Source organism: Gallinula chloropus (assembly GCF_964237585.1).
Source record: "Gallinula chloropus genome assembly, chromosome: 16".
In the NCBI taxonomy this organism is placed as follows: Eukaryota; Metazoa; Chordata; class Aves; order Gruiformes; family Rallidae; genus Gallinula; species Gallinula chloropus.
Window position 1 is genome coordinate 16,271,282 of NC_140101.1, and position 21,072 is coordinate 16,292,353.

At 43.0% G+C, this 21,072-nt stretch overlaps 1 protein-coding gene across 4 annotated transcripts in view; it reads right to left on the reverse strand.

Annotated features, from left to right (window-relative positions):
- PHF20 (PHD finger protein 20) overlaps nt 1-21,072 on the reverse strand; it is a 70,431-nt gene that overhangs the window by 44,113 nt on the left and 5,246 nt on the right. For all 4 annotated transcript variants that reach the window (XM_084271449.1, XM_084271448.1, XM_084271447.1 and 1 more), the window contains exons 3-10: nt 19,831-19,879; nt 18,078-18,206; nt 13,551-13,665; nt 5,906-6,077; nt 5,613-5,697; nt 4,816-4,895; nt 992-1,379; nt 492-599 (exon numbers count right to left, since the gene is read on the reverse strand). In XM_084271449.1, the coding sequence (XP_084127575.1) occupies nt 492-599; nt 992-1,379; nt 4,816-4,895; nt 5,613-5,697; nt 5,906-6,077; nt 13,551-13,633 (916 nt within the window). In that variant the 5' untranslated portion in view covers nt 13,634-13,665; nt 18,078-18,206; nt 19,831-19,879. The remainder of the gene's footprint in view (nt 1-491; nt 600-991; nt 1,380-4,815; nt 4,896-5,612; nt 5,698-5,905; nt 6,078-13,550; nt 13,666-18,077; nt 18,207-19,830; nt 19,880-21,072) is intronic.

The window sequence follows — 21,072 nt, forward strand, 5'->3', positions numbered from 1 at the left end:
ACAGGCTGCCCAGGGAGGTAGTAGATGCCCCGTCACTGCAAGTGTTCAAGGCCATGTTGGATGTGGCCTTGAGCAGCCTGGGCTGGTGAGACGTGTCCCCCATGGCAGGGGGGTTGGAATTTGATGATCTTTAAGGTCCCTTCCAGCCCAAACCATTCTGTGATTCTCTGATTCTAAGTGAGTTTCTACATCTAGAAGGCAGCTTTCATACCCTTCTATATATTGGAGGTAATATGACGACTGCCTCCCTGTATCTAGAACTTCTGAGGACTCACAGCTTGTGGCTCCTTTATCCAAATCCAGTTTCCAAGATTGAGGAGGAAATCTCAGCACAGTGATGCTACATATGACCAGCCAATTGAAGAAAAACAGGTGATGCACATTTAATGCATCACAGTTCAAGGTGTAGTAGTACTACAGATTTCCACAGTCACTCAAGCCTCAGGAACTATGAAGCTCCTGCAGTACAGGTGAATTGAAACAATACTCACACAAGTTTTTATCAATCCTGGGACGCTTGGCTGGAATGTCACCTCCTTTGGGTATCTTCCGACGTCTCAATTCCAAGGTTATGGGCTGCAGTGTCTGAGAACTTGGCTCTACATGTTGAGACAGAGAACAAAAATTGACTGGCTATGAAGCTGTAAAACTCTTTAAAACAAATTCCCAAGGTTCACAATTTAAAATACTTGACTTGCATAAATACAGTTTCACCTGGCCCTGCATACTGGCATTAATCCTACTGCTGGCCTGTTTTCCAACATATGAAGATTACTTGCCTAAATCTAATCTCTGACCTAAGCACTAAAGCTCCAAACCTAACAAGTTAGGCACTCAACTATCCTAAACAAGCCTGAACAGAGATGGGTTTAATTCCTTTTCAGACTTTTTGGAGACTCAGGCTGCAAAAGAGAAAGGTACTTTTCATTCCTTTAGGTAAGTTTGTAAGGGTTCTGATATACAGCCTAAACATTTAAGCCTAGCTACATACCTGTTGGAGGTGTTATTGGTGGTCTTCCACGTTTTCGTTTAGTTTCTTTTGCATTTTCCTGTGGACTCTTTACACTCTCATTCTCAGGTTTCTTCTCAATTTGTTTATCTACTGAATATTCCATATCATTCTCTGATATATTTTCTTTATCTTCTTTTCCATTCTTAGATATATTCTTCTCTGAGACCTTGCCTTTTTCTGAGATGACTATCAATTTTCCTTCTTTATCAGGCTGCTTAACTCTTTTCTCAGTCTTTAATGTCTTTTCATCCTTGTCTTTCTTTGCATTACCTGTTGCTTTCCTCTGTTCTTTAAACTTCTCTCGCTTTTCAGGAGATGACGGAATTTCATTACCTCTTTCCTTAGGCTTAGCATTACCCACAATATTCTAGAACAAACAGATTGACATATGAAAATGAGCATACTGCAATCTGACAGCGCTCAGCAGACTTGCATCATTGTCCAACATTCAAAGGATTAAGCATATACTCTACTGCAAGCCCACTTGAGCTGTTTGAGGACCCATACTGCCTCCAACAGGCTAGTGCAACAGGTTTACTCTTTTCACAACTCATTTGTTTCTTTGTTCTCACGTGCAGGCTAGGTCCATGCTGCCTGGTGCAGCACTACTGGGAGTCAGGAGCACAGAAAAGGGCAAACAGATCACTTATATGCAGAAGCTGTTTCTTCCACAGAAGTGTCTCACTCAGCACAGACCAGTATTCAGCTTGGAATTATCACTGCTGGTGAAGTGTGTTGCATCACGTAAAGCAACTGCAGTCACCAACTTCATCAGAAACCACATGATGTTAAAATTTATACATTTAGTTATAAAACCAAAACTCTTAACTTTGTCTTTCTGTAATTTGTGCTCAGCATGGGAGGACACGAAAACCCTTCTTAGTCTCTGGCCAGCAAGCCACTGATACAGTCCTCACCTGTGATTTCATTTCCCCATAGCTCTTTGCCAGTAACACCGAACCAGGAAGAACACCCCTGCACCAACAGGTCACTGCCACTCAATGTCCCTTCCATTTCATGCTGAGGTGTCATGTTCACACCACCTGGGGGGATGCAGATTTGGGGGTGTTTTTCCCTTCTAATGATCCTGCTACAGAGTGTCCCAGAACTTCTCTGCTCTAATGAACAGACACCTAACTGTGCACCTGGATTAATAATTTATATCAGGTCACGTGTCAACACTGCCTTTAGTCAAACTAAATTCCTTTCCCTGTAGTCCAGTAACTTTAAGCATTAAAGACCAACCATACTCCTTTCTGGCCATAGTTCTGCAAGGTACAAGCAGCTTGAACTCTGAACAAGGATCAGAGGATGAGAGGGGCAAAATACCTCTTTGGGGAAAGCAAGCTGACCACTGATTTGAGTGACACAAAATTCTGAGAACACACTGAAGCCTCGCTAGCTCCTTACAGCACACGACATCTTGCCTCCTCCCACCCCAAATCTTCCTACCTGTACATGGCTTCTGTGAACTAATACCTTTTAAGATTGGCATTTTCAGCCCTAGAAATATTTTTGCTGCAATCAAACAGTGAATGTGCTGTCTCCTCCACTCCTCTATGATATTATTTCCACTGTACTTGGCTCAGAAGGGATCTTAAAACCCCCAAACTGTTTTAAAAACATCCGCTCAAATTACAGCGTACTTGAGAACAGCTAGGCAAAGGGGAAGGAACTCTTCAACCTCCCCAGGTGTCTGAGCACCACTTCTACCAGACATCCTAAAAACCTATCTTCTGTAAGTTCCTTAAACCCCACAGTGACAGGGGAAGCTTCAGTGGAAGCTCAAACATTAGTCAAATACTCAAGCAGCCCTCAGACACGAGGCTTCATCAGCCACACTGCTTACAGACCCATCTGATTTGAAACAAGTATGTGACACTGGAGAACACAGGAACCATCAATTAACTGAATTATTTTCAAGAAACTGAATGATAAATACAGCATAATTTGATGTCACTGAACTCTTTGGGAAGCTGTGCCCTTGTGTCAGTACATTCACACTGTGCAAGTCCCCAGCATTTTACCACCACTGCCCAATACAGCATGTTAAGCTCTGTCCCTACGTAGAGAGCTACTTCAGTGTTGTATCCAGACCAACACCTTAACTAACTTACATTCACAACCCCATTCTGAGCTCTACAGCAGCTCAAGTGGTTTTTTAAACTTGACTTCTGAGTGCACATGCCTCACTAGAAAATTCTCCCTTGATGCTTTTATGCTGAAGGACAGAACAAAATGTTCCAGTGTAACTTAACTCCTGGGTTAAGAGAAATCTTCCTTGCCAGTGTTGAAATAGAGAGGGAAACCAAAACTCCTTTCAAAACCTTTCCAGAGCTATGCAGAAACATGAAACTCCCTGAGGGAGGGACAGACATATTTTCTTTTTATGCAGAATATTTTTTAAGATTGTTCAGCTTCATGTATTTAAGGTAGAGGAATGAGCAATGAGGATCCTTCAGGTAGTTCCCTTGTAAGTATTAGTCAAGCATCAACCAGGCACAATTATTAAGAGCAATTTGTGGCAGATGCCAGTTTTCCCTCCCAGCCTGACAGATGACACAACCCAGAGACCTGTGAGAAATGGTGTGCCTCTTGTCAACAGCAATGGATTTAAACTGTACCCATTAATCTTCATTATTGGAATTGGTATTTAAGACCTGTGTTAAGATTGGAAAATGAGGCGACTGGTACCAGCAAGGATGACTTCAGTAAGGGCAAGTTATGCCTAACAAATTTGGTGGCATTCTACAATGGTGGCATTGGTGGGAAAAGGAAGAGTGACAGACATCTACCTGGACTTATGCAAAGCATCTGACAACTGTCCCACACAACATCCTTGTCTCTACAAACCATTTCTGTAATGAAAATTATTCTGAAGCAGGTACTTAAGACATTTTAACCAAGTTACACAGGTCTGGAACTATTCAGCCTTTACTACAAAGTGCCTGTGTGTGAAAACTGAAGTTTGAAGCACAACCTCTTCCTTCTCACCCTGAGCAGGAAGAGTGGCTCACTACTACTGCTACAAGGGAGTGTCTCAGGGCTGCACCAAGGAAGGTTCAGACTAGACATGAGGAAGCATTTTGTAATCAAGAGGATGTTCAAACACTGGGACAGGCTTCCTGGAGAGGTAGTCAATGCCCCAAGCCTGTCAGGGTTTGAGGCATTTGGACAATGCCTCTAACGAGCTGTAATTTGGTCAGCCCTGAAACAGTCAGTCAGTTGGATCAGATGATCATTGTTAGTCCTGTCCAACTGAAATAGCCCAGCTTATCCCAACTCTGAAGGTTGGCCCCACAGCACTGAGCAGGTGAAGGGCAGGCAGGATAGCCAACCTATAGAAGCAGAGTGCTGTTTAGTAGAAAGGCTTATTTCTGAAAACTGGGAGGTAAAAAGATTACTACACAGCTTCCTTAAGTCTCAAGACAATCAAGTAGTTACTCTGCAAAAGAATAGTTTGCCTACTCCACAGTTCCCATCCATTTTTAAGATGCATGTATATAAACTTATCTTAAACAGGTGAAGCAACCAGTGTTTCATTCACCTCCCATTAGGCTTTGGTATGTACATCCTGAATCTTCCAACAGTTTTTAGAAATCATTTCTATGCTTATGACTCCTTTAGTTCAAGCATTCACATGAACATGAAGCTCTGCATCACCTTTTCATTTTAACAGATTTGTTTCAGATGTACTGTATGTTAGCAATAGAGAAACTTCATGCATTTCCTGTTTTATAATTTATCACAATCCAGCCACTTAAACTGCTATTTCTAGAATACTGACAGCACAAACAACTTACCTGATCGCTGGAAAACGCTTTGACATGAATGTTTTTGACAGTCTGAACTACACCATCGTAGAATTTCACAGTGTATGTACCTAAAGCAAAAATAAAGCATAGGAGTTTAAAGATCAGAAGTTATTTAACAGAGCATCTGCTAAGAGCACCAATACTCTAACTGCACATCCAGCTCTAGATAAAAGCTGCCTTGTCTGTTAGACTCTTCAGCAGCAGAGGTCTTCTCACAAGCCATGTAAAGGAGAAACAGTGAAGTAGCCAAAAATAATTACAGTAAGCATAGAAGTGCACATCTAAGCATAGAGCTGCTACCTAGATTGACCTGATAAAACCCCAAAAATATTTTCTGTGGATGCTCCATTGGTACCATTGGATACTGCAATATGTAACTGCAAAGACTTTTTCTCATTGGGCTTTACAACACATAGTCAATCTAAAGAAAGCACAGCAGAAGAACAAGTCCTTCAGGGTGACTTAGTGATGCTCAAAAAGAAGCAACATGGCTGTGCCCTCCCCCATTTGTAAGGGGTTCTGCAGCTCTGACACTAGCTTTACTGCAGTTATAAACAGCTTTTCTCAAACATATACTTATTATTGACTGGATACACCAGCAGGAAGTTCATGAAAAGGCTAAGAGGTTAAGTCAAAAAACCTGATGACAGACACGTAATTGAAAGCAACATTTTTCACAGCTGGCTTCTGTTTGCTGTACTATCTGTCCAGCTAAGCAAAAAAGTGAGAATATGATCAGAAACACATTACTGACAAGCACAAGAAACCCCAGAGTGACCCCTTACCATCTTTGTTAACAGAAGTAACTTTGGCCGGATAGAAGCGACAGTCAGACCAGCATGCCAGTACCTGGTCATTGATGTGAAACCCCTACAAGACAGAAGTGTTCTCATCTAAGATTTACTGAAACACACAACTTGAACAAAGCATCACAATGGTAAGGTTTATGATTTATTTTAAATACTGGAAAACTAAATCCAGTAGGGAACACAGCAAAGGTGACACATTTTGGTGGTCATACCTCATCCAACTGCACATTACACATTACATACTCAAATGCCCTCTGTTTTCTACTTACTGCACAACCTTCTTTCTCATGTAAGCCTTCCTTCCTTAACTGTATTTTCTCTAAGGGACGCAAATAGGGACTGTCCCAACAGAACCATTCATCATATCTATGGTTCCAGCGCTTGAAGTGTATGAGTACTTTTCCTTCTTCGTAATCAATGTCTTCAATGTGAGCTGGATACCTAGTCAAAAGGTACATTAAAATATTTTGATTAAGAATAAAGCAAGCTGTCTCAGACACTTAACTACAACACAAAACATTGCACAAATGAGGCCTTCTGCATGATCAAAAGCAAGATACCTGAAGATCTACCTGATCAGGTGTGATGGGGAGGCCAAGTAACTATACCTAACAATCTTTAGGTTCTATAATCTTAATATGATTGCTTATACAAGTGATACATCAAATAAAGATGCTACAAAAAGACTAAGAGCTCAGGACTGGACAAATCCCCAAACTCAACAGCAACAGCAAACATTGGCTGCAAGGAAGGAGACAACTACTGAGTTCTTAGTCCAGGCTGGGGAAAAAAAAAATTAGCTGTAACATCAAGAAGTCAGAAAAACCTTCCCTACACCTAGAAATTTCACATATACACAAAACCTGATAGCTTCAGCTCCCTCTTATCAAGAGTAATATCTGGAGGTCAAGATGCTCCTCTGTGATACCCATCAACAGGCACCAAGGATCATGTTCCCAGTGTTAGCAGGCACACTAACCCTAATCTGAGTTTTACACTCTCAAAGTTAAATTTCTTCTTCCAAGTACAGCATATTAAAAGTACAGGAGTCAGAGAAGAGCTGTTTAATGAAGAGTACCTAAACTATGCATTTCTTTAATTGCATTGGTAATTTGTAACTTCAGAAGGTATTTCAGAATCACAGCAGATTTCACTATCCCAAGACAACATCCCAAGTATTGATGCTTTCCCCTCAGCAATAAGAGCACCAGGAGATAACCTCCACTTGTCAGCATTCTCAGTTATTTGTGGAAAAAAGGCAACACTGAATTCATGAACAAAAGGAAAAACCACAAACAAATCCAGAAGTATTCACCACCTGAGATAAATCACACCAACAGATACAAGGGATAGAAAGATATAGCATCCCAAAAGGATCAAGCCTGATGCTAAAATAAAGCCTAGACTTGTGAGGGTTAAGAGTTAACTGCAAGAGTACCATGTTACAATCTTACACATATGGAAAGAAAAGCTACCCACAGCTGAAATGCTTCAGCAGATCTCAGACACATCCAGTCATCACTTGTTCAAGAAGAGCTACAACCACACTGCAGCCACAGCCTCAGCCCTGCCCAGCACCCAATGCCACCTGCCTCAGCTCTGCAATCAGCCCATCCCAGTACATTGTCAGAACACACACAGGCAAAGGCTGTGGAGGGGAGGAAGATAAATGGGAGATACTTACAGCATGGACATCTCTAACTGGTTACCAGCTTCCCAGAAACTTACTTCCTTCATCTGGCAGTCACCATATTCCATGTTTAGGTAACCCCAAGAATTACCCTGCTCATGGTCACCAGGGGGAAGAGTTACAGTCTTTCCACAAAGAACAACACAAAACACTTTATTCTCAGATATCTGGGCAACTGCCCATCACTAAGTGCAGGTAGATGACAAGAAGCAGTGGCCAGTTCCCTGCAAAGCACACACAATGAGTGCCAGGAATTCCCAGGGCCTCTCAACAAGAGACTGGTCAGAAGGATGCTTTTGCATCAGCAGTGCAGTGGCCCTGGGGCTTGTCTGTCTCAAAGATCAAAAGGGAAGCTGTTAAACAGCAGCACACTGACTCAGCATCAAGCAAACAGCCCAGTCCTGCAGGCTGATACCTCTGGTAAACACAACTCACTTTCTCCACAAGCCAAAGTGACAAGAGTCAACTAAACTCCATGACATTCCCTGCTCCATACCCAGCAAGCAGAAGAACCTTCTCCACCAGAAGAACCATCATCCCAGAACTGTGCCCTTGTATCATCTGCACCTATCCCACCCCTTGTTGGGAGAGAGACCCTACAAAACCATACCTGACAATCAGCCCCAATTTCAGCCTGATTGAGCCAGTGTGGGTGAACTGGAGCTCTCTGCCAGCTCCTGGATAACATGCTACAGATTCTGAACAAATATTTTCTTTATATCTTGAAGATGCATCTTCAGCACTCTTCACTGGAAGCTGTATGAGACAAACTCTGACAGCCCCCTCTCTGCAGTATCATGTTCCTTTCAGATACAAGACACAGCCCTGGCAACTCTGAAACAAAGAAGAAAGGTTCATGTGTTCTCAGCAAGTCTGAGAACCATGCACTGACAGCACAAGCTTCCTTCCTCCAACACCTGTCCCCCAGTCTTCAAAGCCTTGAGCCAGCGTGCCACATCAGGAGGCACAGGGCTCCACAGATCTGTACAAAAGAGGAGCAATACAGCACATCCATACACCAAAAAGCCTGTGAACAGGCCAAAGGGTAACTGAGAACTTCAGACTTGTTTTTCAAGAAAACATATTATGAGTGAATACACCAGGGGAAAGGCCAATAGTTGAAGCCTGTCTATGGCCTTAAAAAAAAAGTTCAACTGCCATGTGTCCAAGGATGACCCCACACAGCTCCCCCAGACCACAGAATTAGCATTCAGCTGACTCCAGGCTTTTTCAAGACAGCCAACTGATCCTGGGCAAGAAATCCACAACTGATGATTTGAGTATGAATCCCACACACTGTGAACAGGCTGAAATCAGACCAGACTACTTGCAATATACTGAGAGGCCAAAACAAGCAGCTTTCCAGCTCAGTTTGAAAGAAATTATGAGCCTGAAGCTTTCAAGGCCTTATGCACTGGGCTCAACAGTAAGGAGAAACCTCCAGAACGTTCGAGCTGCTGGGATCAGCTCTGGCAAGAACCCAAGCAACAATCCAAGGCTCAAAGGATGTAACTCTCAATAGAAAGGGGTGAGCAATACTGGGAACTTCAGGCTACTGCAGTCAGAGCAGAGCAAACAATATGAAAGTGAGTTTCTTGTTGTCCTGGTGTCAGTCAGGATGGAGTTCACTTCTTTTGTGGCAGTGGATGGGATGCTGTGTTTGGGAGCTAAAATGGGAGCAGTGCTGATAACACCCTGATGTTTTTAGTTGCTGTCAGTCAGTCAAGGGCTTTCTCAGCTCTTCATATCTCTCTATTCATGAGAAAGGAGTGGATGAAGCCAGGACAGGTGACCCAAACAGGCCAAAGAGTATTCCATGCCAATTCCATCCTGCTCAGTACAAAGGGGGCTGATGGGAGGAGGAGCAGAGGGGCAGCTCCAGGATGCACAGTTTTGGGGGGACGGTGGGGTTCCGGGACGGCTCTGGGTGGCAGGGCCTGAGCTGTGGGTTCAGTGACAAACTGCACTGTGTATCAGTTTCATGTATTTTTTGCTCTAAAGTCCTGTCAGCATTGTTATATTTGATCTTTCTGCTATTTTAGTAAACTATCCTTATCCCAACCCACGGGCTTTTGGTTTCTTGGTCTTGGGGTTGTTATTTGCCCCTTCCTTTTCCCTTCCCTCACCCTCCCTCCCCTCCTTCCCCTGCTCTTTTCCTTTAAGGAGCAGGCAGCTGCGTGGATCTCTGCTCTCAGCATGGGTAAAACCACAACACTTGTAGACACAAGTGTAAAAATTATCCTCTTCTGGGAAGAGGCAACTACCTGGAAGATGAGAATTAAAGAGTGCTGACTGCAGGTCCAATCTTTCAGTCCCGGACTAGTCTATGTTCCTTCTCCTTTCCTGTACACCACAGGGGAATCGCTGCAAAGCCCCTCTCCTGGAGCTAGAAAGGGACAAGCTTACTGCAGTCAAATCCATGCTGATAGGAAGCATCTAGAAGAACCTGTACGATGAAGGACAACAGCTCTGCAGTTTCACCTTTTCACTACTGAGACACAGTCCTGACAGCATCAGCAATTAAATCCTCAGGACTGACACTCTATACCTTAACAAGGGAACATGGCACTCTAACAAGCATCATCTTGCTTTCAAGATTCAAGACTCTCCACCAGAATCAAAAGTCTCTTCATCTCCATTTTCCATGACAGGCCAAAGAACTCAGAGGCATCACTACAATAAGGTAACATCACTTGGCCACTGCAGGCACCCTGTGCAGTTGTCTCCTTTCAGTGACAGAGAATTTCTACAGCTGCCAGCACTGAGCAAGTAAAGTGATCCAACACAAAAAGTCTGAAGAACTTAATTCAGCTGGGACAGTGTGCACATGTACATCAGTACAGCTGCCCTCTCCAGCTCTCCACTTAGGACTGCACTACTGGAGCAGCCCCACTCCTCCATGCTCTGAACTCCTGCACCATGTTCCAGACCTTTCAGCATGCCAGAAGGCACTGCCTGATGGCCAGAACTCTCCCCCTTTAGTGCCCTGACACCATCACAACACTTTTGACAGCTTTGCTGCATCAAGCAAGCCCTAAAAACTAAGCCAAGAACCACAGTACTCACTCCCTGGAGGTGGAGTCTAGGAGGTGACAGACACCTGCACCAGGAATTGAAATGCAATTCTGACATTATGATGCCAGATATAAAGCACCCCTTGATAAAAGCTCTCAAGATGCAAAAATCACACTTTGGCAAGGACCAGACTCCACACCAACTACTCTGCTGGCATACAATTTTATCCCCCCCCCCCCCCCCCCCCCCCCCCCCCCTTTTCAAGAGAGTTGGTGTCACATTCAAACATGCTGGAAGTCCTGAACTAGCATTTCAAGGCACAAGCAACTGCCATGAGAGGCAGGTAAATGGAGCTCTGAAATACTTTCCAAAACACTGCCATCATCTGAGCAGCAACACTGTCCCACAAATGGACTGGCACGTTTGGCCAGCTCTCTGATCTAACAAGAGATTCCTGCCTACATTTAAATGCCAACAGAGCAACAGAAGTACACACAAGAAGAGCCTGTATCTCTGATGGTCTAGCACTGGGAAAACCAAGTATCAGCAAACACAAAGTTTTGTATCCACACAAAAGAAGTGCACCCTAACCACACCAGAGCTGTCCTCCCAGACACAGCATGCTCAGTGACACTCAGGGGGTCTTCCAGTGGTCTTCAGGCATCTTCCTCGCTCTCAGTGCGTGCTCTTTCCATTTTTTCTGTGGTTATCTGAGCTCAAAAACACATTCCTTTTCACTGAAAACAAGATAGACTCTGTCTCTTCATTGGTCGTTAGTCTCATTATTTATGACTCCCCTATCTTCACTACTTTCAAGGCTGTTTTGTAGCCACTACCACAAAACAGCTCCCACAGTTACAGCACAGCCATAGTCCACTAAAATCCAAAACAAATATATTCTTAAAATACACAAATTAAAGTTACATTAATTGTCTCAAGCTACATCTACATCAACCTATTCAGCATTATTATGTTTCACTGAATCATTGTTCAGAGAGCAGCACCTGGAAACAGCTGGGGGAGAAGTGGTCTACCTGTCTGTCACCCCTGCTTTTACAAGCTTTGGGTTACAAAACCTGAAAATAAAATGCACCACCAGTGAAGGAAACATGGCCCTTCTGACCCAGGTTTCAAAAGCTTAGCTAGCACAAGACAACTTTCAGAACTGGAGAGTTAATAACCAAGTTGTGAAATCAAGGAACTGCAAAGTACTGTGCATGAGACAGGTCATTTAAGATCAAGCATTCAAAAAAACCCTAACAAGCCACAAACACACAAAGCCAACATGGCTTGGTTTTGAGCATGCAGCACCTCCAAACCCCAAATTGAAGTCAATGGATACGTGGAAAGTGTAGTAGTGCTTGAATTCCCACCCCCAGTTTTCCCAGGTAAGAGTTGTGTACATCCATACTGTGAGATGCTGTTCCCAAACACATCAGAGTAGTCATGGCCAGGAGTTATTAGCCCCACTCAAACATGATCAATACCAAACTGCATCTTTAATAAGCCTGCATTAAAGACAGGATAAGAGATCTCATTTTTGTAAGCATGACTTATTTTTCTGTAGAAACAAAGCTCAAGAGTACAAGAGATGCATAAAGATTCAGATCAAAGCCCTACCTACACAGCTCAGTTACACAGGGAAGAATGGAATATGCAGGTATGATTTCAGGTTTGTATTTCATGTTCTTTCCAGGAAGAACTCAGTTTATTAATTTTCACAATTCCAATCCCCTTCTACCTAGAAAGTAGAGAAACATTCCACATGCAACCAAGACATTTTGGAACAAGTCCCCTGTGTGGAAGGCAGTACTCTATCTTTCTGGGATGTCCAGTGGTTTTCAACACTGACTTCTGCACACTTAACCTGCTGACAGGCTCCACAGCCTAAAGCACAATCACGTGAAAGCCACACTTGGAAATGAAAGTCAACTATATCTGATTTCAGGAGAGTGAAGATAGAAGGTATCTTTAGAAGCCAAATTAATTCCTGCATATAAGAACTCTGACTCCAGCAGTTTTCACTGCATGCCTCAGTCACTGAGCCCTATTAAATGTTTGAGCTGACTTCCCAAAATGAACAGTTAGAAGGCTCAAAGCCCAAGTAACTTTTAGGCCCTTTCCCCCTTTCCAACTGCAGTGGTTAGTCAAGAACAGCATTCTTCCCCACAACCAAAGCCTACAAGAGCAGCCCAGAGCAGACTCCTTAGTGTGGAGCATGTTTCCCCACACAGTTCTTAAATTCCAAGGCTGACCACCCTCCAGTGAGTGTTGCACAGGCTGTAAAAATGAATTCACAACAGCAATGGAAAGGAAGCAGTGAGGAACTACCTTGGGTATTCTGTACTTCAAATGATTTCTCTCTCCATGATGTCTGCCTGCCACGTATAACATGGAATTAAAAGCTGAATTCAAGAGTACCAGAGTCTGAAGTCCCACTAGTCCTATTTCCCACACAGCCCCAGTAAACACCTTCTTAACAGCCAGCACAACATACCAGCATCTGTTGCCCATTTCAATCACTCCAATATAAACTTTTATATAAAACTTAACTGCTTTGTCATGATTTAACCCTAGCAAGTAATTGAACAGCACACAGATGCTCACTCACCCACACCCACCCCCCCCCCAAAAGGGATGGGGAGCAGAACTGGGTCAATGGGAATCCCGTGGGTTGATGTAAGAACTGTTTCATAGGATAACAAAGGCAATAATAATAGTAGTAGTGACAGTAACACAGGTGATGCACAAATGCAATTCCTCACTGCATGCAGAAAAACACCAACCCACTGCACAGTCTGTCTCTGAGCAGTGATTCCACCTCCCAGCTCGTCTCCCCAGTTCCATATGGAGCACGACACTGTATGGTATGGAATATCCCTCTGGCCAGCCTGGGTCAGCCAAGCTGGCTGTGCTCTCCCAGCTTCCTGTGCACCTGGCAGGGTGTGGGAAGCTGAAGTCCTTGACTTAGTATAGATATAGACACTGCAACTACCCAGCAACAACTGAAGACAGCAGCGTGTTACCAGCGTTATTCTGACACTACAGCCAAAACACAGCACTGAGCTAGACAGAAAATTAACTTGCAGCCAAAATCAAGATGCTTTACTACAAACCAATCACCAGGACTCTAAATATTGTACCAATACAAAAAGTAAGATATTAAAAACTTAAGAGTTAATATAATATGAATGGTTTTAAAAAAATACCAGTTTTTTAATCTGTCACGGGCTTCCAACTGGGCTCCCACCTCAAAGTTGATCCCTCTTCTATTCGGAGGATGTTTTGTCATTTTGTAATATCAACACTGCTGATTTTATTCCCCTGAAAAATGCAATTAAATAGCAATCACTAATCAAGACATAGACAAAATAAGCTTATGTACCATTATCCCCAAAAGCTACATGTTAAAAAAACCTCCATATTTTTGGTTTGCAGAAAGCAATGGGGCAATTATCTCTTAAACAAGGGTTCCCAGGTGACTATGTACCATTAAAAAAAAAAAAAAGAATCAGTCAAAATAGCAGCTACTGGACCATGAAAGATTGAGGCTGAACCTTTGCCCATTGGTCCAAGTTCCAGGTCAATTAAGAACTCTTCAACCCAATGTTTATTCCAGACTGAGGTAGAAGTTTCATGAATTTTCTCCCCCCCCCCCCCCCCCAGCTTTGATGGAAACAAGGAATCCAATAAACAGGCAGTGGGCCAGCAACACACACAGTAACAATCTCTCAACAGCTGCGTTAGTGAAACATTCAAGACCACTGACACCTCATTGCTACAAATGCAATAGAGCTCCAAGATGTTAGAAATCAGTAGTTTCTTTAACCAGTTTTAGAAGACTGTCTGTACTACCTTTGTATTTGCACTGTTTTCTTCTCTCTTCACCACTCTGATGAAGATTGTTGTTATGTTCTGGTTAAGACATGTTTCCAACAGATTAATATTAAGGGATAAGAAATTTTGCCAGGTTCTCTCAAGGCACATTTAGTGGAAAGCCTAATCAGGAGCTGTATCTTCCAAATTTTTGTCATTTACTAAAATTATCAGATACAAATCATGATCAATTCCTGTAGTCTTCAAGCTCACAAGATCAAAAAATACAAGTTTTATCCAATGCTGTCCTCCATATAGTAAGGCTTTTACCTTGGAGATTCAATTAAAAAATGGGTAAAATCGATGCAAGTTGAATTAAAAAAAACCTTCTAGTCTTAAACTAGAAGAAAAAGGTGACCTGCACTGGCAACAAGTAGGCAGCAGCATTTTGGTTCCTGCAACAGTATCAACTGGACTGATTAACATTATTTTAGGCAGAACTACTCCAAGTTCAAGTCTCGTTCAGAACTCAAAGATCTTCAGGAAAAAGTCATAAAGCATCTATCAAAGGGAAAAGCTGCTCCACTGACACACTTTGAGGGGCTGACCATGGATGGCTCCATGTTCAGTCAGCAGCCACCCAACACCCCCAGGTCCTTCTCTGCCTGACAGCTCTCCAGCCAGTCTCCCCCAGCCTGTAGCGCTGCAGGGGGTTGTTCTGTCCCATGTGCAGCACTCTGCACTTGGCCTTGTTAAACTCCATCCCGTTGGTCTCAGCCCATGGGTCCAGCCTGTTCAGATTCCTCTCAAGAGCCTCCCTCCGCTCAGGCAGATCAACACTTCCTCCCAGCTCAGTGTCCTCTGCAGACTCACTGAGGGAACATTCAACCCCCTCATCCAGCTCATGGCTAAAGGTGCTGAACAGAACTGGCCCCAGGGCTGAGCCCTGGGGGTGCCACTCGTGACCGGCCTCCAGCTGGATTTGGCTCCATTCACCCTTTGGGCCTGGCTCCATCAGGCTCTCCATGACCTGACTTCATCTCTGTAGTTGTCCTGAGACACCTGCCCCTTCTTCCAGAGCTCACAGACTTTCCTCTTTTTTTCTGATCTGCTCAGCCAAGCTGGTTTTCTCCCTCACCAGCTCCTTCTCCAGCACACAGGGACAGCCTGTTCTTGTGCCGTCAGGATTTTGTTCTTGAAAAGTGTGGAGCCCTCCTGGGCTGCCTCCCATGGAACTTCATCAACCAGCCTTCTGAACAGTCCAAAGCCTGCCCTAAAAACGTCCAAGGTGGCTGTTCTGCTGACCCACTCCTCACTTCTAGAGCTGAGAATTCCATCCTCTCATGATCACTATGCCCCAGGTGTCCTCCAATGGTCACACCTCCTCCAAGGCCTTTCCTGTTCAGAAACAACAGGTTTAGTGGGGTGCCTTCCCTAGTCATCTCACTCACCGGCTGGGTCAGGAAGTTGTCTTCCACACACTCCAGGAACCTCCTAGACTGCTCCCTCTCTGCTGTATTATACTTCTAGCAGACATCCAGTAAGTTGGAGTATCCCACAAGGACAAGTGCTAGCAATCATGAGGCCCTCAGCTGTTTGTAAAATGACTCATCAGCCTCTTCCTCCTGGCTGGCTGATCTGGAGCAGACTCCCACCACAGTATCTGCCTTATTGCATGCTCCTCTGATTTGGATCCATAAACACTGCATCCTGTCATCACCATCATCAAGATGATCTGCTGTCATTGCTTCTAGATTTTCCCTTCACTATTGTTAAAGCAACAGCAGAGGAAAAAAATGTCTACTGTCCATAAGCTCAAATCACAGGAGTGATTCACACCAAAACACAAAGTATTTTAGCCACTGAGAAACATTGGAAGTTACTTTTCCAAAGTATCTGATAAACTGAGTTTGCCCAGCAAGGACTGAAATCAGTCCAGGACTGTCTTCTAATACAGCCAGAGGTTGGAGATTGGGGTATTTACCTACCACTTTTCCCAACTGAAAGTTACAGAGGAGATGGAGAAGAAAATTAAGGAAAAGGTGGTTGGGGTTTTAGCTTCTGATGAAAAAACAGTAAGAGTTAAAAATAAACATCATCTGGAAATCAAAGCAGCAGGTGCAAAGCTACAATTTTTAACAGTTTAGCCACCCACACCTCAAACATCCACTATTTTCTCTGCAGATTTACATCATTAGACCACTACTTTCTTGCACTAGCAAACAAAATTTCATGCCTCCAAATATGGAGCAGACATTTTTCTTAAGGCTTACAGAAGGAATTACAAATACAAGATGACTTTTGTGGGCTTGTTCTTCCTTTTCACTAAGTGGGGACATGAAAAGTCAAAGTACTCCTAAACACACTGGCATGAGTACATGACTGAAGTACATCAGCTCTCTGGAGTGGTCCTCTTCAGTAACAGACACAATCCTGAAGTTGTTTCAGCTCACCTACACCAGGCTGGAAGAGGAACATAAACATCTCCTGACTTCAACAACAGGCTCTCATACAACAGGGCTTTTATAAATAAACATCAGTTTTGGTAAGGAAAGCCTTACTACAGTTTCAGCAACAACTTTAAAAACTGCAAGTATCACAATGACAGAAAAATCTGGGAAAAAACCAAACAGCAGAAGCCAGTGAACCACATTTACAGAGGCTGCAGATCCTGTGAGAAGTCTGAACTCTCTCCATTCAGATGTTTACAATCAGGAAGGCACATTTATATTAGGGCAGTGCAGAGAATACACTTAGATTAATACTGATCCCTTCAGGCATGATGTTTGTAATCTAACCCCAGATTTCTGCTCTGCTGACACTGTGCCTGTAACTGTTGTATTTCTTTTCAGTTTTAAGCTCTGTCAGTGCTGAGCCCCAAACCTGGCACATCACAAAGTTCCAACAGAAGAGGGTTTCTCTGGAAACCCTAGAAATCTTCGTTACTATCATATAGATAAATCCAAGCAGCTATGGCAAACTTTCACTACCAACAGCCTCTATTGGTTTCAGTCTGGAAACTGCAGAATTGCAGCTTATCTACCTTTGCAAACACTGTTTCCCAAATCACTGCCAAGTATCACTAAACCATTTCCTACCTACTATCACACCAAAACCCCTTGCCTTTAAATCAATCTCACTTCCAGACTTAGTACTGTCTCCATTCAGGACTTCCTAAGTTCAGAAGAAAGGCAATTCCCCCCACAATTCAGCTTCTTATCTCCTTCATTCTTTAGTGCATCTATGCCACACCCAGGGACTTCTCTCCCCCTGCATCAGAGTGCAAGAGCAGAAAGAGGAACTCCATGAAGAAACCATAGTTCTCCAGCTTATTAAGGAGCCTGGTAAACACTGAAAGCTTGCATAAATGTAAGTTGTCAGTGCAAAGTAGTTTTAAGTTTTATTCTGCATGTTAAGCTGGATGTCCAATTCCCATGAGGCATTCTATGTCACCAGATTCAGCAGGACAGGTACTGGGTTAATAAAAAGCACTGGCAAAAACAGGTAGCAAAAGCAACTAGCATGAGAGAGTCCCATGTTGGCTGAGGTTGCAGCACAGGCTAACTGAACTGGGGCACTAAGGACAACCCCAAAAAACAGTCCCTGTACACACAACAAAACACAAGCTTGCTTTGCTTCCTTCACATACAGCAGCATGAGCAGTTTCTATGGCAAAACAGGTTCACAGGTGATTCCACAAAGCCTCAGCTGAGTCTGCCATTCACTACAGCACCAGACAGTGTTCCACAACTGCCAGCACACCCACATGTCCACTCTGAAGCTCACAGACTGAGTCCAGTCACACACTGCACAGGTGGTTGTTGCTGCTCTACAGTAGTTTTGATGCTTTGCTCATCACATCTGCATACACAGCACCAAGCCCCACAGCTGCACCAGCAGTAAAACAATGAAAGCCTCACCCAGCTCACCCCCTACAATTTGCACGCCCCCATCGGGAATGGTCAATCCAGAGAAGTCCATGGTCCCCACCACAATCAGAAGACCTTGCAAGTGGATGACCACAGCCATGCTGTGCTGAAACCACACACCTGCAGATGAGAAAAGGCAACGGCTATGGTCAGACTGCAAAACAGCATTTACAGACACCATTTATATTATACAAGCCTAATGGCATCTTATGAAGAGTAAGTACAAGTCTCACAAACGTTTAAACACCACTTTTAAAAGTTGTTTTGGCACTGACTTGGGAGGCTGATTACAGTGGACTTTTATTGCCTGCAGGCAAAACACATAAACTCTGCCTATGGCAGCATTAGTAGCCTGAAGTACAGCTCACTACTTCACCCTACAGATCAAAACAGACACAAAACCCCACATGTAGGACCCCAGAAGTATTAATCCAGAAACATTTGTCCATTTGCTATTCATCTAAGTTCCCTATGCTGGTGGCTGATGTTTTGTTTATGCATACCACCTCACAGCAAGAGGAGTCAGTTTTTGGGTAAGACCACACACTTCAGAAGATGTCCTTGGCACTGGTATTTCAAAACACAATGCCTCAGATCTTCAGTCATGTTTTAATGCAACAGGAAAGATTTGAACTGGACATGAAGACCATTAGGCACTGGCAAAGAATTCCAAGGAATACTGCATGACTTCCCTTTTTCTGTCCAAGAGGCACTTGTCTGAAAACAAGACATTGGACTACATGCAGTTCTTATTTGTAGCACACAGGATCCTCAATCAGATCTTAACCAGCACTCACTTCTTGCTTTACATTTCCCTGATTCAATCAGCAGCTACACAGGCAAGTTCCTTGAGCAACACAACTCTGAAACTGGATCTTCAGCTTACACTTCAGATTTCCATAACAGGAACACCATTCAGCTAATTCCTCAGCACTGAAACATTGCCTCAAAACACAAGATTTGGTATTTTATGTCAGACTCCCATTTGCCCTCTATTTTGTTAGTCAACTGCTATGATCCTGACACCAGTACAGATGCACATGTGCTCTCCTCTTCAGGCAGAGCCACGACTTAACTCAAAGTGCACAGTGAGAAAAGAGAAAAAGCATCAAGAAACACAAGCTGCCCTTCCCAAACCAAGATCCTCACACTCTCCCTAAGATGACAGGACATCAAGAACATCGTTTTCATCCTCTCAACACTATCCCATGTACATGGTCTGTCAATTCAAACTGGTGGTGAAACTGGGACAGACCAACATGGAAGCAGAAACTATGAACATGGGCAAGTCAACAGAAAAGAATACTTTTCTAAAATAAAACCTATTTGAATTACCAAGTGCAATTAAAGAAATAATCATTACTGAAAATCAGTCTTTTCAACCATTTGATCACACTTCATTCAGCTGTTATGGTTTCCCCTCTTTTTTCCTGTACCACACTACAGGTAAATACAAATACTTCTAAAAACTGAACAAACTCTTTTCCTAAATCCTTTTGCTTAAGTCACATGAAATAAAACAGGTTTTTCCTAAATGAAATAACTTCTGAAAGTCAACTTTAATGACTTTGTCCTCCAAATGAAAACGTTCAGTATTTAGGAAAATAAGGATTTAATGTAGAGAAATTTAGTTCAGAGACACATAAGCCTCTGCAAGAATTAAGAAAAACCTGAACTTTAAAGGAAAACCTCAAAAGCTTAAAGAACAGCTGCAACAAAACCAAGGATCCATGCTTATACTCACCAAGAAGGAACTCTGCTTATATGGCTGCAAGCATTCCAGTGTTGGACAACTATAGAGAAGGAAAAACATAAGTCATGTGAATTCTGAGACTAAAAGCAGTTTAGAGTTACAAAAAATACTTTCTCTACAGCCAATGATATCCCAATCATACAGTAAGATCTCTAGAGCATCAATTTAATCTGAAAATATTTCAATACAGAGGATCAACAAACTGCTGTCATCCAAATTAGAGATAAACTTGGACATCCTCAGACACTCCCTCTGCACATCCACATCAAATTTCCCCATCATTCATTTATCCTTTACCTAACAGAAGCTACCAGTGTCATTACTCCTTCACTGGTGTGCCAGGTATTTCAGAATGATCCCATTAACTAAGCAAATGGACAATGTAACTACCCAGCCTTGTACATTCAAGTAACTCAAAATTGAAGGCACTGCCTTGAATCTAAAGATAGTGGTTTTACTGTGTCAGTGACCTTATCTGGGCCTGGTTGCACTTAAGGCAATTCTAGCCTACAGTTGTTTGTTGCACACTGAGAATGTATGATTCCAGGTGAAGTAACAGCCTAAAGATCCAGCACAGGTTACCACAGTGAGTTCACCCTTTCTTCCAGTGATTACTAAATGTGAAAGCAAAAGTTCCTCCTGTTGGCTGCCTTTGCCCTCCTTTACTTCAGGCAATCTCTTTTTTTTTTGTGCTATTTTTTATTACTTTGTTGTTCCAAGTTGCAGACATTCTTACCTGCTCTCCACACTTTTCTATCTAACCACTATTCAGCAGATCAGACTTAATTTTAAACAAATGTATCCAAACCATTAAAACAGACTTCTGCCTCCAAATCCAACACCCTCTTTTCTTCCTAGTTTGAAGAGCTACTATTCAGAAACTCCCCCCAGTATCACTCCATCAATTATACTCCCATTGCCCAAAGTCTTTAACTCTGAGAGCAGCAGCCATAAAAAGGGAAAAGCTTCCATTCTGAAACACCAAGCAGCCCATAAACAAAACCAACCCTACCAGATCTGAGTCAAAGGGTCAGAACGCCTCTATTTGGAAGTACATCAAAATTCTTTTGCTAAACAATTACAGCAGGCTGGGATTAGCACAACTTAAGTCATCACTTCTGATGTAACATGCAATTCCTACTCATACCAGTGGATTTCTGCTGCAATGCCACAGTGGTTAACAAACTTGAACAAGTCATCTTTCTAAGGAGTATTTTAAAAATCCAACCATTA